The 12,581-nt window shown below is 39.2% G+C and overlaps 1 protein-coding gene across 1 annotated transcript in view; it reads right to left on the reverse strand.

Annotated features, from left to right (window-relative positions):
- Positions 1-12,581, reverse strand: part of MYCBP2 (MYC binding protein 2) — a 171,666-nt gene that overhangs the window by 145,797 nt on the left and 13,288 nt on the right. The window contains exon 2 of the mRNA XM_041471250.1: positions 1,823-1,898. Coding sequence (XP_041327184.1) covers positions 1,823-1,898 — 76 coding nt within the window. The remainder of the gene's footprint in view (positions 1-1,822; positions 1,899-12,581) is intronic.

Consider the following 12,581-nt stretch of genomic DNA (forward strand, 5'->3'; position numbering starts at 1 on the left):
CTCCCACAAAAAAACAACTACAGAAAAACCAATAAACAAAACCACCCCACTTTGTCAGTTTCATAACCTCAAGATATGAAATTGGTTTGATCTTTCCCTTCTCTGCTACATTTTTCAGGAAATACACAATTTTTTGTTATCATGCTGAAATAAGCTGGAATGCCTTTCTATACCCAAGTCACTCAGAATGAAGACCAATGTTCTAATGGCCAGCCCTGGTCTGCCTCAGACATTGTCTAGATAACGGCATCAATAAAGACAAAAAAAAACCATTATGACTTTCAAAGATTTAAGTAGAAGCTGACTTAAACCCAAGAAAATCTTGAGAACAACCTTCCACAGGGATGAGTTGAGGAGATGATCAGTTAGTGCCATATCCGTAACTACCCACAACAACTAGCCTTTAGTATGTTCACATTGTGTTGGCCAAAGGATCTTGCCACTCCATTTATCCAATGCAACTAAATTTAAGAACTACATTGGACTGCTAAGCTTGTCAACAGCCATTCTGTATTTAGCCTTCTACTTGGCAGTAAAACTAGGGCTCCACCAACCAGATAGACAAGGGTCCCTTTATAGCATAACAATGATCAAAGCCGAGGAGTTATCTTATTTTAAAAGCACAAGTTTCCATCACCAGACAGAACACACAAACTAACTACGTTCTGTGATATTTCTTTGAATCTCTAACTTGGTTTTCTTTGTTGACAGTGGGTTGATAAAGTCATGGAGAGGACAGAGCTAAAACTTCTTATAGCAACTAAAGAAAGAACTGAGAAATTCAGTTTGGACCACAAATATTTTACTGTACAGTGCTGAGAACAGAAATGAAGATAAGCTCCTTCTATACCATAGTCTGAAGCTGCACTACTTGAGATAAGCAGAATAATCTGGTAAGTCTCCAAAAAGTCAATACCAAATGAACAGATAGAGGGTTTGCTTCACCCTCCCAAAGCCATCTGTCTTGAGATACAGTAACTACATGAGGTTTGGCAAATAGGGATAAGATGGCCAAGTGGTTCTACAGTGCATGTGTATTATAAGGACATTCAGCTGACTACAAAGTGTTTTCACTGGATATTTCAGTAGTTCTGTCCTTCAGAACCATTCCAAAAATTAGTTTTCTCTTTACTGACTACAAGCCTTCAAGTCTGCAGCAAGCCTTCATGAAAATCCTTCCAAGACTGTAGCTTAAATAGAGAAATAATAGCTCTCTAATAGAGAAAGAATGCAGCACAGCAGTATTTTAAAATAGCACTGCTTCTGCATAAATTTATGCTCTCTAAAGAATAAAGATGTAAACATTTTTATTAAGTTCACTGTATGGTTCCCATGCATTTAAAGTGATTGAAGGCAGGGGTTACATGGGGAGAAAACATTAATAGAAACACTTAGGTATCATTTATTACATTTTCCATTACAGAGGAATTTTCAGAGGTAATTCTGGAGTCCTCAGAATGCTCCCATTCTCCTTTAGCCAATATGGCTAAATCTTTGCAGCACTAGTCTCTAACTGTTTGCTAGACACAGACCTCAAAATTTACCTCTAAGACCAATATGTTTAGCTACACTTAGGGTTTAGGAACTGGAGAACTAAAAACACTGTTCATATAATTTCCTGTTGAACATTAGTACCAAAAGCAGTTGAATAAGGTTAACATTGGCATCACAGTCATGTAGGATACAATAAACAGACAATACTGTTCTATTATTAACTCCTCTAAACACATTGTTAGTCACACTTAGGTGTTCTTGCATTACTCTCAACTGAAGTTACTGTCATTTTTAAGTCAGGACTTTCTCAAGTTAGTTACAGGCTTACCTTGTTGCGTGTTTTCACTTTCAATTTAGTCTTCTGTTTTCTTTTCAACTTTTTCTTGCTAAAAAGTTTCTTACTTCTGAAAAAGAGGAAAAAAGCAATGAGAACAAAATAAACTCCCTTCTGTACCTCATAGTAATAAGCACAGAGGGAAAAAAAGTCAGAAGTGCTCTAAATTTTTTTTCTCATAGGCAAAGGGAAATTGCAGGTATAATTTCAGAGTATAAATCAGAATACAAAGCACTTAAAATTGTGCTTTCCTAATGTTCCACTGAATTATGCACCTTTACTCTCATCAATTTAAGTAGAATATATACTAGGAGAGAAACAAGTCCCTGGGCTTTCTATTGGCTTGCCCTATTGCTTCTATTACAAGTTCGTTAGTGCCACAGCAATGCTAGAAGCTAGAATTATTGACAATTCTCAGTAAAACAAGCTGTTAGTACAAAACATTGCCTCTTGAAGTCTTTATCACACAAAGATTCAAGCCTTCCAAGACAAAAAGTAAGCTTTAAAAATATATCATTTAGCAGAAGATTCAACTGATGGAAGAAACTGCAGTTTCTTTACCTTTTGTTTGGACTTTTTCTACCCTCACTTTATAGACTTAATGTCCATTCCTTTATATTACAGATCTAGCCAAGACACACTTCTCTAAGCTCATTTAATCCTCTCCTGCCCACACCTCATTCTTACCACACTCTTTTTCTCCTTCATTTTATTACCCAGGGAAAAAAAACCCAACCAAAAACTATCATACAAGAAAGATACCATATGCTCACACGCTTGTTCTGTCACCATCACTGAGATTACTCTGAAATGCATGTTTTTTAACCTACTGTTTTTTCAGATTATAAATTCTACAAAAAAAAAAAAAAAAAAAAAAAATATGTTACCTATGCAGCATACAGCTCACCTTACACAGGACTTCAAGCAAAAGCTACTAACATTCCTTTGTACCACAAACTTTACTCAAATAGCTTACAGTTCAGATTAGTTGAAAAATAAAACTATCATATCTGAAAATCCCAGGCAGTGAGAAATTGTATTTTCAGTAACAGATTGAGAATCAGAAGAACCTTAATACTTCATTCAAGCAACTTTGTTCTAAATAAAAGTGCTGAGGTTCTAAAAGCATAGTGGTCCAGCAGTTAAGTGCTGGAAACACTGAAGCCTGACCAACAGCCAGCAGCGAGAACACAAGCTCCAACAAAGAATTCCTGCAGAGTATTCCAAGAAAGCCGCCTCCTAGAAATTTCACCACTTTTCCTCTCTTGACCTATATTAAGAGGAAGGTATGTTCCTCAAGACACTTCCTGCAGAAACAAACCAGCTCACCACTTCGCTTATAAGGAACAAACACCCTTATCCTGGAGTTAAAAGAAGTGATTCAGTGAACGGGAATTCCCTCACCGTCCCCAGAAAGTTAAAGCTTACAAAGAGAATGGAGATGACTGCTCAAGGTTCCCCCAACAGTAAAGTTTCAATAGGTAACAGTACACAAGCTATTTAAGAAGCAAGGAAGAAAAACTTCATATAACCTTTACTGCTCAAATTTCAGCAATGAAACTCCATAGTCTAACTCACTATTTAGTTTTTCTTTAATTAGACACATTTCCTCATTAGCATTTAATACAGTTAATTCTTATTCTGCTGTCAAACATGAAGAACAGTGCAGCCCTTTCCATTCTGCAGCCACTCAATCTTCTGCTCTGGACCTAATGACCTTTTATGAAACTTGCACCCTAACTTTCAGTTTAAAAGTCCCAATGAAAATATCCTCTGGGCTCTTTCAGTCCATACCACACATAAACGATGCTGACCAAAGCTGAAAACAATACTTGTTGTTTGCTGTTAGGAAGAGGAAGAAGAAATGTCTCATATGCCTCCAAGGTCACACTTAAACTGCATTCCAGGTATTATTCGGCAGCTCCACAGCAATATGGCATAGCACACCTATTTAACCCAGACTAGCATGAAAACATTTCCCTGCAAACCTCGAAATTGAGCTTCCAATACTCTTTATTTGTGCTAATAATTATGCCTTTTAAACACAGTATGATTTGCACTTACCCACAGACAACTTGATAAGCATAGCTTTTTTCTTTTTGTTTTAAAAGATACTAATTCAAGTTGCCAAGACATTTCAAATTCAATCTTTCCTGCCAAAATCCTTGAAAACTCTCCAAATTTGTTACAGTCTGCAAACATTAAAAACACTTTTTCATCTTGTAAATATTTCACTGGACCAGTCCCTGTAATTTTTGCAAGTATTTCTTCGTGTTTATGCATACAACTGAAAAACCCCCAAATTAAGCCTTTTCCCTCCCCACAAGATTAGGCTCATTTGCATAGTAACAAAACCTCTGCCATTTGGCAGATTACCTTCATTTGTCACACCTACAGAATGTTTTTTTTCCAATGAGCAAACAGGAAAGATGAGCAATAGGTTTATTGATGGTGCTAAGATCTCCCTCATTCATACAACAACCATTAAAGATGCTGCAAACAGCAGCACAGTCTGAACTGCTCCACTGTGGCAGTCTTGATCTTCAGCAAGTTTTGGCCTTGAATAATTTTACATGGAAACAGTTTGGGGTAGAAATGCCATAGTAAGAATCCACAACTATGTCCCTCTATTTTCTAAAAATGAAACCTCAAGGAGGAAAGTATACTTTTTTCCATACCCAAACAAACCTTCAGAACAAGTAAGAATTAATAAAAAATATCTCATCACACTAATTTTATAAATAGTTTTGAGCGACCTACAATAACTATGCATAACACTAACGTATTCACAATGTATCTGCATGTAACAAAGACACATATGATTGTTCACAGTTCTACTGTTATATACCACAACACTAAGATGGTTTTAATATTCAGAAAAAAGGACACTAAAACCATATACCAAAACCCTAAGATGTTTCAATATTCCGAAAAACATGGGCAAATATATTCATGGAAAACAATGTTAAGCAGATCATGAGTAATTTCCTGTTGGAAACCACGTGCGTTAATTATAACCACAACTCCTCTACTACCTGAAGATTAACAAGATCTGATATGGCTCAGCTGGACTTTTTAGCTAAATTATTAATTCTATTGCTGGTTAACAATTGTAAGCTGCTGCTAGCTGTCATTTGTAAAGGTCTTGGTACTCTGCGCTGACAATCAGCTTCCGCTGGCAAAAGGTCTTTAGCCTTCAACTTCTAACTCAGTTGTTGATACCATTTAGCTCACAGAAAACAAACACTCATTTTCAGCAAATCTCAGGCAGGCTTTCTGCAAACTGCTTCAAAACATTATAACATTGGAGACCAAGTTTTGAACTGGACCACAAAGCAAGTACAAGTCAAATGAGCACAGAACATACAGACACCTTGACAAAAAAATACTTGTGGCAAATGGACACAAAGAAAGAGTGAATGGTGCTACTACAGCTTTTACAGAAAAAAATCTGTAGAGAATAAAATAAATACCAAAAATCTTCAACCCTGGAATGTGAAATAATTGCCTCAAATCAACGGCAGAAATAAAAAAAAATGAGGGGAAAGGGGAAGGTGGGCAATAACCAGTTGCTTGACAATTTAAAATAGGTGAAACAACTGTTTAAATTACATGATTGCAATTTGTAGCACCTGTAGTAGGAGAAGTAAAGGCATGCTTTAGTTTATCTGTTCTAAACCAGAAGTAGCAATAGCTACTTCTTGTACTTGGACTATTTGATGCATTATTAGGAGAACATTGTTCAGTTGTCTCAACACCATTGCTCTTCTCTGTTTAAAAGAGATTAAGAAATGCAAACAGAGCATCTTCCCTCAAGGTGTAACTGATAAGCCTAAAGTTGAGAGGGAAGCTTTATATAGTGAGTGTGTGTTCCTCCCCTCAATGCTGTTATTGAACTCAACTTGAACTAACATTATGTTAGTGTTACACCTGCATAAGATCTTCCAGACCATGCGTTATACGAAGTGCGTGTACAATGAGTGGAAAAAATATTATTCCATCTCTGCTGCTGAAGCAGAAAAGGAACAACAAAAGCCTTATTTAAGTGCTGTCTGACCTAAAACCTTTGCTTCTGAAACAAAGCAAAGACTACTGTAGCCAGTACAGTATTAGACACAGTTGTTCTGCTGTTGAATCTTTGAGTACACTTTTGAAAAATTTGTGAATTTAGTAAACTACATACTAACACTTGCTCAATTTTTTTAAGACTTCAAAGTGACTTGAACTCAGTGCATTTGTCTAAACTTGCTTGCTCTGGTTCAAGGGCTACCATCTTTGGGAAGAAGTATACTGTTGACAGGACAGGTCTAGCCAAGAGCTGCTGTGTTCAGACAAATAACAAATATATTCTGTTACTCAGTTTCCATAAGTGCTTACTCAACACAGTTCGCTTAAGAGTCAAGGCCTTGTGGAAATTTGCTTACAAGGCAGCAGCCACTCAATAAACATTGAAAATGAAACAGTCAGGTTTGTGGTATCAAACAATTCTTTTGTTTCCTCCATTAGGTGAACTACTGATGCTGGTGATCAGCTTGGTTAGAAAAGATGCAGGAAGCATTTGCTTCTGAACAGCCCAAAGTGAAATCCCAAGCTCATATTGTCAAGAAGACCACAACAGCAAGCTATTATCACTCATCACTACACTTATCATGTAGTCATCATCAAGTTTGAGGGTGTTTCGCCAGAGCATCCTTTTACTGGATGCAGTGGCAGCGCAGGTGAAGATCAGGAACCTGAAAGAAGGCAGTAAGACAAAAGCAGGATCACAATCCTAGACTTCCTAAGAACAGATCTCATCACTCAAGAACAGCCTGCTGTTCATCAGTCTTCTTTGAAGAAACCACAGGATACAGTTCCCTGAAGAGAAAAGAGTGCAGAAGAGCTCTCCAAAGCCAGCAGTTTGGGGGAGTTGACTCATGTTCCACACAACTTGCAACGCTGTATCTGGTAATCAGCTTGGTTAGACAAGATGCAGGAAGCATTTGCTTCCGAACAGCCCAAAGTGAAATCCATTGCCAGCTCTGGGTGCCCCAGAACAACACTTGTTTACTGGAGTGAGTCCTGAGAAAGGCCACAAAGATGCTTAAAGAACTGGAGGTTCTGTTGTATGAGGAGAAACCAAGCAAGGAGAGATTGTTTAGCTGTGAAAAGAGAAAACCTGGAATGGTGGGGGTGGAACAGCCTCCAAGTGAATATCTCCACCTCCTTCTGATGGGAGAGAGTAAAGGCGATGGAAACATACTCTTCTAAGCAATATCCGGTGACAAGCCAAGAGATAATGGAGAAAAAAAAAAAAAAAACAACACAGGAAGTTCCAATTACACCTAAGAACTGTAAAAATGGTCAAAGATTGGAACAGGTTGCCCTGAGAGGCTACACATTCTCCTTCCTTAAAGATAGTGAAAATACAATTGGACAATGTTCAGAGCAACCTGCTTTGGTTTGATCCTACTTTGATCAGTCGACAGTCTCCAGAAGCGCCTTCTAATTTCAACTATTCTGTGATCTTCACTATTTGCTTATAAAACAAAGTAAAATTTGACTGTACAATAAACATGCTTCTGCATTGTGGAAAGAGTGTATTTTTTCTCACTCCGAGTTTTGCATTTCTCCTGGTGTTATGCCGTGTTTTCGATTATGCTTCCAAGTAGAGGCATACTGAGCTTTTCATCTGTTCACCATCTGGATCAGCAAACTGACATCAAAATCAGGCATAGGAGCAATTTCTATGGGAATTAGTCAGCATAATCAAACCTACAATAGTACACAAAGCTAACAAGAGAACGAGGGATGAAAACTACCTTATCACACTTAAAATATATGCCTGCATTAAGACAATCCAGTCACTTGAACTGATCCACACTTTCCTGGATACAACCAACACCCACAGGTACAGTAAGAAGGGCATGACTGAGAACATGCTTACATACAACAATCAAGAGCTTCTCTGTACAAGGGCACTGCACAGGACCTTTAACAAGACCTTTTTAAAAAAGCTTGTGCACATGGCATGTCAGCTGGAAAACTAAAATATAATTTGTCAAATGGAAGGTACTCTACAATCAGTAAAAAGAGACTGGAAAGAACTCCAAAAGGTCAGCATTTCCATTTTTGGTCTATCATAGAACCAAGGGTCCTGGTCAATGACAGGCTGATTGTGAGTCAGCAGTGCCCTGGCAGCCAGGAGGGCCAACCCTGTCCTGGGGTGTGTCAGGCACAGCATCACCAGGCAGGCAAGGAAGGGGATTGTCCCCTCTGCTCTGCACTGGGGCAGCCTCACTTCAAGTGTGAAGTTCTGCTGGGGGCAGTTTTTGGCACCACAATGTAAGAAAGACATCAAGCTGTTAGCATCCAAAGGAGGGCCATGACTATGGTGAAGGGTCTGGAGGGGAAGCTGCATGAGGAGCAGCTGAGGTCACTGCTCAGCCTGGAGGAGACTGAGGGGAGACCTCACAGCAGTTACAACTTCCTCATGAGGGGAAGAGGAGGAGCAGGTACTTATCTCTTCACTCTGGTGACCAGGAGAGGACTTGAGGAAATGGCATGAACTGAGTCAGGGGAAGTTCAGGCTGGATATCAGGAAAGCGTGGTTCATCCAGAAGGGTGTCTCAGCACTGTAACAGGCTCGCCAGGGAAGCGGTCCCAGCACCAAGCCTGACAGTTCAAGGAGTGTTTGGACAACGCTCTCAGGCACATAGCGTAACATTGAGGGATTGGTCCTGTGCAGGGCCAGGAAGTGGGTATGGATCCTTGAGGGTCCCTTCCAACACAACATATTCTATGATTCTAGTTAAATTCCACTGCATTCCCAACATCTAAAAGGTCAAGAATTACTTCAGGTTTCCTACAGAAAAGAATCTCTCACAATTTTAAATGAAATTCTGAAACACTCCAGCAGTAGCACAGCTACTTCTGAATCACAATCACTTTAGACTTTTATAGAATGTGTGGAATCTCTCATGAGGTACCTTTTAGTCATTGCTGGTTTTATATTTTTGCTTACTGGTTTGGTAGTGGGATTTTCTGAAGCTGAGCATTTACAATCTTAACTCTATCTTATCTTCTACAGTTTTGCATCCTCTGTTAACTTCTTCATCTACAATCTCAGTTCCAACTCTGAAATTGTCAGAGAGAGACTATACAGTTCAGGACCTAGGACAGATCCAGATGCAGAGCAAGAGCTACTACCTGTTCTCACAGGCTTCCCCCTCCACAGCATCTCTCCAGGGTGGGCTCCTGTGTAGTTTTAAATGTACTTGACAGCTGTTCTATCTAGAACAGAGGCAGCCAAATCATCAGGCTGAAGGCAACACACCTAAAAACTCTAGCTGAGGAACGATACAGTCTAGACAATGACACAACAGGAGCAACAGATGTTGCTTTTCTTACTTGCACCTGCTTGAAAATCATAGAATCATAAAATGTCTGATAGGCCCCAATTAAGTCACTCCAAAGCCTTCTCTTTTGCAGGCTGAACAATCCCAATTCTCTCAGCCTTTCCTCATAGGAGAGGTGCTCCATCCCTCTAAACATTTTGGGGGCCCTCCCTTGGACTCAAACAAGTCCATGTCCTTCCTGTAACGGGGATTTGCCTGGATCATCTCCAGCCTCTCACCCACCACCACCTCAAATCCTTCTTTGTGGGGGCCTACTCCATCTGTTCCTGTTCATCCCCCAGCCTGTGTTAATAGCGAGGGCTGCCCCAACCCAGGTGAAGCACCTTGCACTTGGCCTTGATAAAAACTTTTGAGATTCCCATGGGCCCACTTCTTGAGTGCATGCTTCCAGGTGCAGGCCCTCCAGGTGAAGGCTGGAGTAAGAGCTCTGATATACTCACTCATCAGCTATAACAAGATACATCAGACCTGCATCAGACTTTCCTGTTGTACAGAAAATCAGAAGGTATTCTTCTGATGAAATACAACAATGTGCATTTTAAAGGTTTTTTTCCTTCTCTCTGTAAACAAGTAATCTATCTGACACTTGATCACACAAAGAACATGAAGTCGCTGTTATGAAAAGCAACTTAAAAGTAACTGCAGCCTCTGCTGGACTTCCTTATTTCCCAACCCATTTACTCCATGCTCTGAATTGCTCCAGAACAGTTCTTAAATTTGTAATGGAGCTTCAAGGCAACTTAATATCAAACACCGAGAACTACAGCTAATAAATATCAGTTCACTTGTCAGCAAGAAACTTACTATACACACATCTCATTGCCACAGAACTTCAACTATAAGAGCATCAAAATAAAGGGAAGGGAATACTAAAGAAAAAATGGTTATCAAATCTGCTCAGAAGATCTGAGGACATCTCAAAATTGTGGGACCATCTTTAAAAGACATACCAACTTGCTGTCAACAACTGAGAAGCATCTGGCAAACAGCTAAAGGGGAACAAAAAAAAAAAAGAAGTTGTTCAAGAGAAGTTTGGAACATACAAGCAACTGCTCACATGAAGGAGTTGACAATGATAAGAAACAGAACAAAGCAAGTGGGCAGAGCTTCAATGGCCTAACCTATAGACAGAGAAGAGGTTTTATGACCAGAGAACTGAGTATCAATAAAACTACATAGAGGCTGCATGCTGGCAAGGAGATGAAGAGGCACCATATGACAAAATGCAACCAACAAACCTTGCTGTAAAACATATTGGAGTTACTGCTTGCATACCCAGTCTTTTGGTACCTCTCCACATGTACATAAGCTTCAGTTTTCAGCAGTCTTATTTCTATGAACGGTTACTTTTTTTTGAAAGCAACTACTTCTTTTAAGAGCCTCTACATACAACATCTCCCATATTTAAGTATGTACTGCGTCCTTCTAAACAAAGTAGTTTTATTTCTTCTAGCTCAATGTGATCTCAGCACTGTTATTTCAGCTGCCAAGAATTCTAGCATCTGTAATGAAAAACAGCCTTACAAAAAGCCCCATAAAGTAACCCAAAGTAAACAACTCACCTAAACAAATTGCTATACACCTTCTACAAAGCTGGCATACAGAATGAGTTGCTTTAAAGTACGTGCTTTAACATTGCATCTTCAACTGTAAAATGGGAGATGTTCAGAAAATGGTTCTAATGTTAGGTCCAGCCTACACCAAACATCTGATTCCGTCCTTGCCTTTGTGTTTCTCCATCTAACTCACACCAACACAGATCTACCAATTAGTGTCAAAGTGGTGCAAGTCAAGAGGACCCAGCAAATGTTCCATGACATTTAAAAGTTGTTGAAGCACCCTGCAACTGAACTTTCCTAAGGCTTTCCATGGTTAACTTTCCTTCCTTGCAGATACCTACTAAGTAGCCAACATGGTTATCTCTCAATCTACTGCTGGAACATCCAGGACACTTTCAACCATGGGGAGGGACAGTGTCATCAGGCTGCAAGAATAAAGAAGGAAAATAAATATCACTCAAACTCCCAACCTGCTCTTGCCTTGATAAACAAAATGTCTGCTTATAAACAATAGCTCCAAGAGCTTTTTAATGCTTCATTTTTCATATCAACTACAGTAATACCTATCAAGTTTCCAAAAGGACTTGCCATAAAACAGTTGACAGGGAACAAAATACACACATATAAACTGAAAGCTGGCACACAAATGCCTATCGTACAAATATATAAACCCTCAGTGTAATGCCAAACTAAGTACTGGCAAGCTTTATGAAATAAACATACATCAAGTATATTCTATACCATATACTTACATCACAAACAGACCCAAAATTTTACAAATCACAAATAGAAAAAACCCAAGAATACTGATTTCTGAAGAAATAAATACACTAAGTCTTTTCACTTTGATTTGGCAATGGAATCTACAGAACACCTGAGGAAAAAAATGCTTTATGCAAAGTCTGGTTAGTTACACTGGATTTTACAATGTATCTGAAAAGAGAACTATTGCTTTGTAAAATACTTCATGAAAAATACCTCCATGAAGCAGCTGCTTGACCTCGCCTTCTTTGCACAGTTGCAGGCAGAACAGGAAAATAAGATAGTACTTCTGCCAAAATCACAGCCAAAGTAGCTCAGTTGCAAGCCAGTTAGCTCACAAACCATATTTTTGCCTGTTGTTACAGTTTGAATATATTTGCTCCCAAAAGAAAAAAAAAAAAAAGTGGAAGTCTGTAGAAAGAAAAGCTAAGATTTTTGTAGTAATATTTCCAAATTGGGGACTAACTGCCACTAGACAACACCCAGCAAGACTTCAACACACAAAACACCTTAAATTCAAAAATACTCTAAATAATAAATTACTTCCATTTGTATTTTGTTACCATGCAGTTCTTCCTACAAGAATACTTGGACAAATATGCTGCTTTGTCTTATCTGAAACTGCAAGTGAACCTTTTCAGTTCCTTTCACATTTCCTTTACTCATATCAAGCTGTAGCATGAAGATCTGATACATGTTTCTAAAAACATGTTTACAACAAAAAGAAGGGTGAGAACAATCTCCATCCTATAAATGGATGTGGAAAATGTGCAGGAACTTAATCCCTTCTCCATCTCAGTCCGGTTGTGTTCTCAGGGTATTCAGCCTCCATCATCCAAGAGGAAATGATCAGTGACTTGCTCCACCAGTCAGACACGCACAGGTCTATGGGGCTGGGTGGGATCCACCAAAGAGTACTGCAGGAGCTGCCAGAAGTGCTCACTGAACCGCTTTCCAGCATCACTTACCAGCAGCTCTGCCTTACTGGGGAGGTTCCACTAGGCGGAAAGTCACAGAATGTGCCACCCAACTACA

The sequence above is a fragment of the Pyrgilauda ruficollis genome, unplaced genomic scaffold, assembly GCF_017590135.1.
Source record: "Pyrgilauda ruficollis isolate IOZ18807 unplaced genomic scaffold, ASM1759013v1 scaffold26, whole genome shotgun sequence".
NCBI classification, from domain to species: domain Eukaryota; kingdom Metazoa; phylum Chordata; class Aves; order Passeriformes; family Passeridae; genus Pyrgilauda; species Pyrgilauda ruficollis.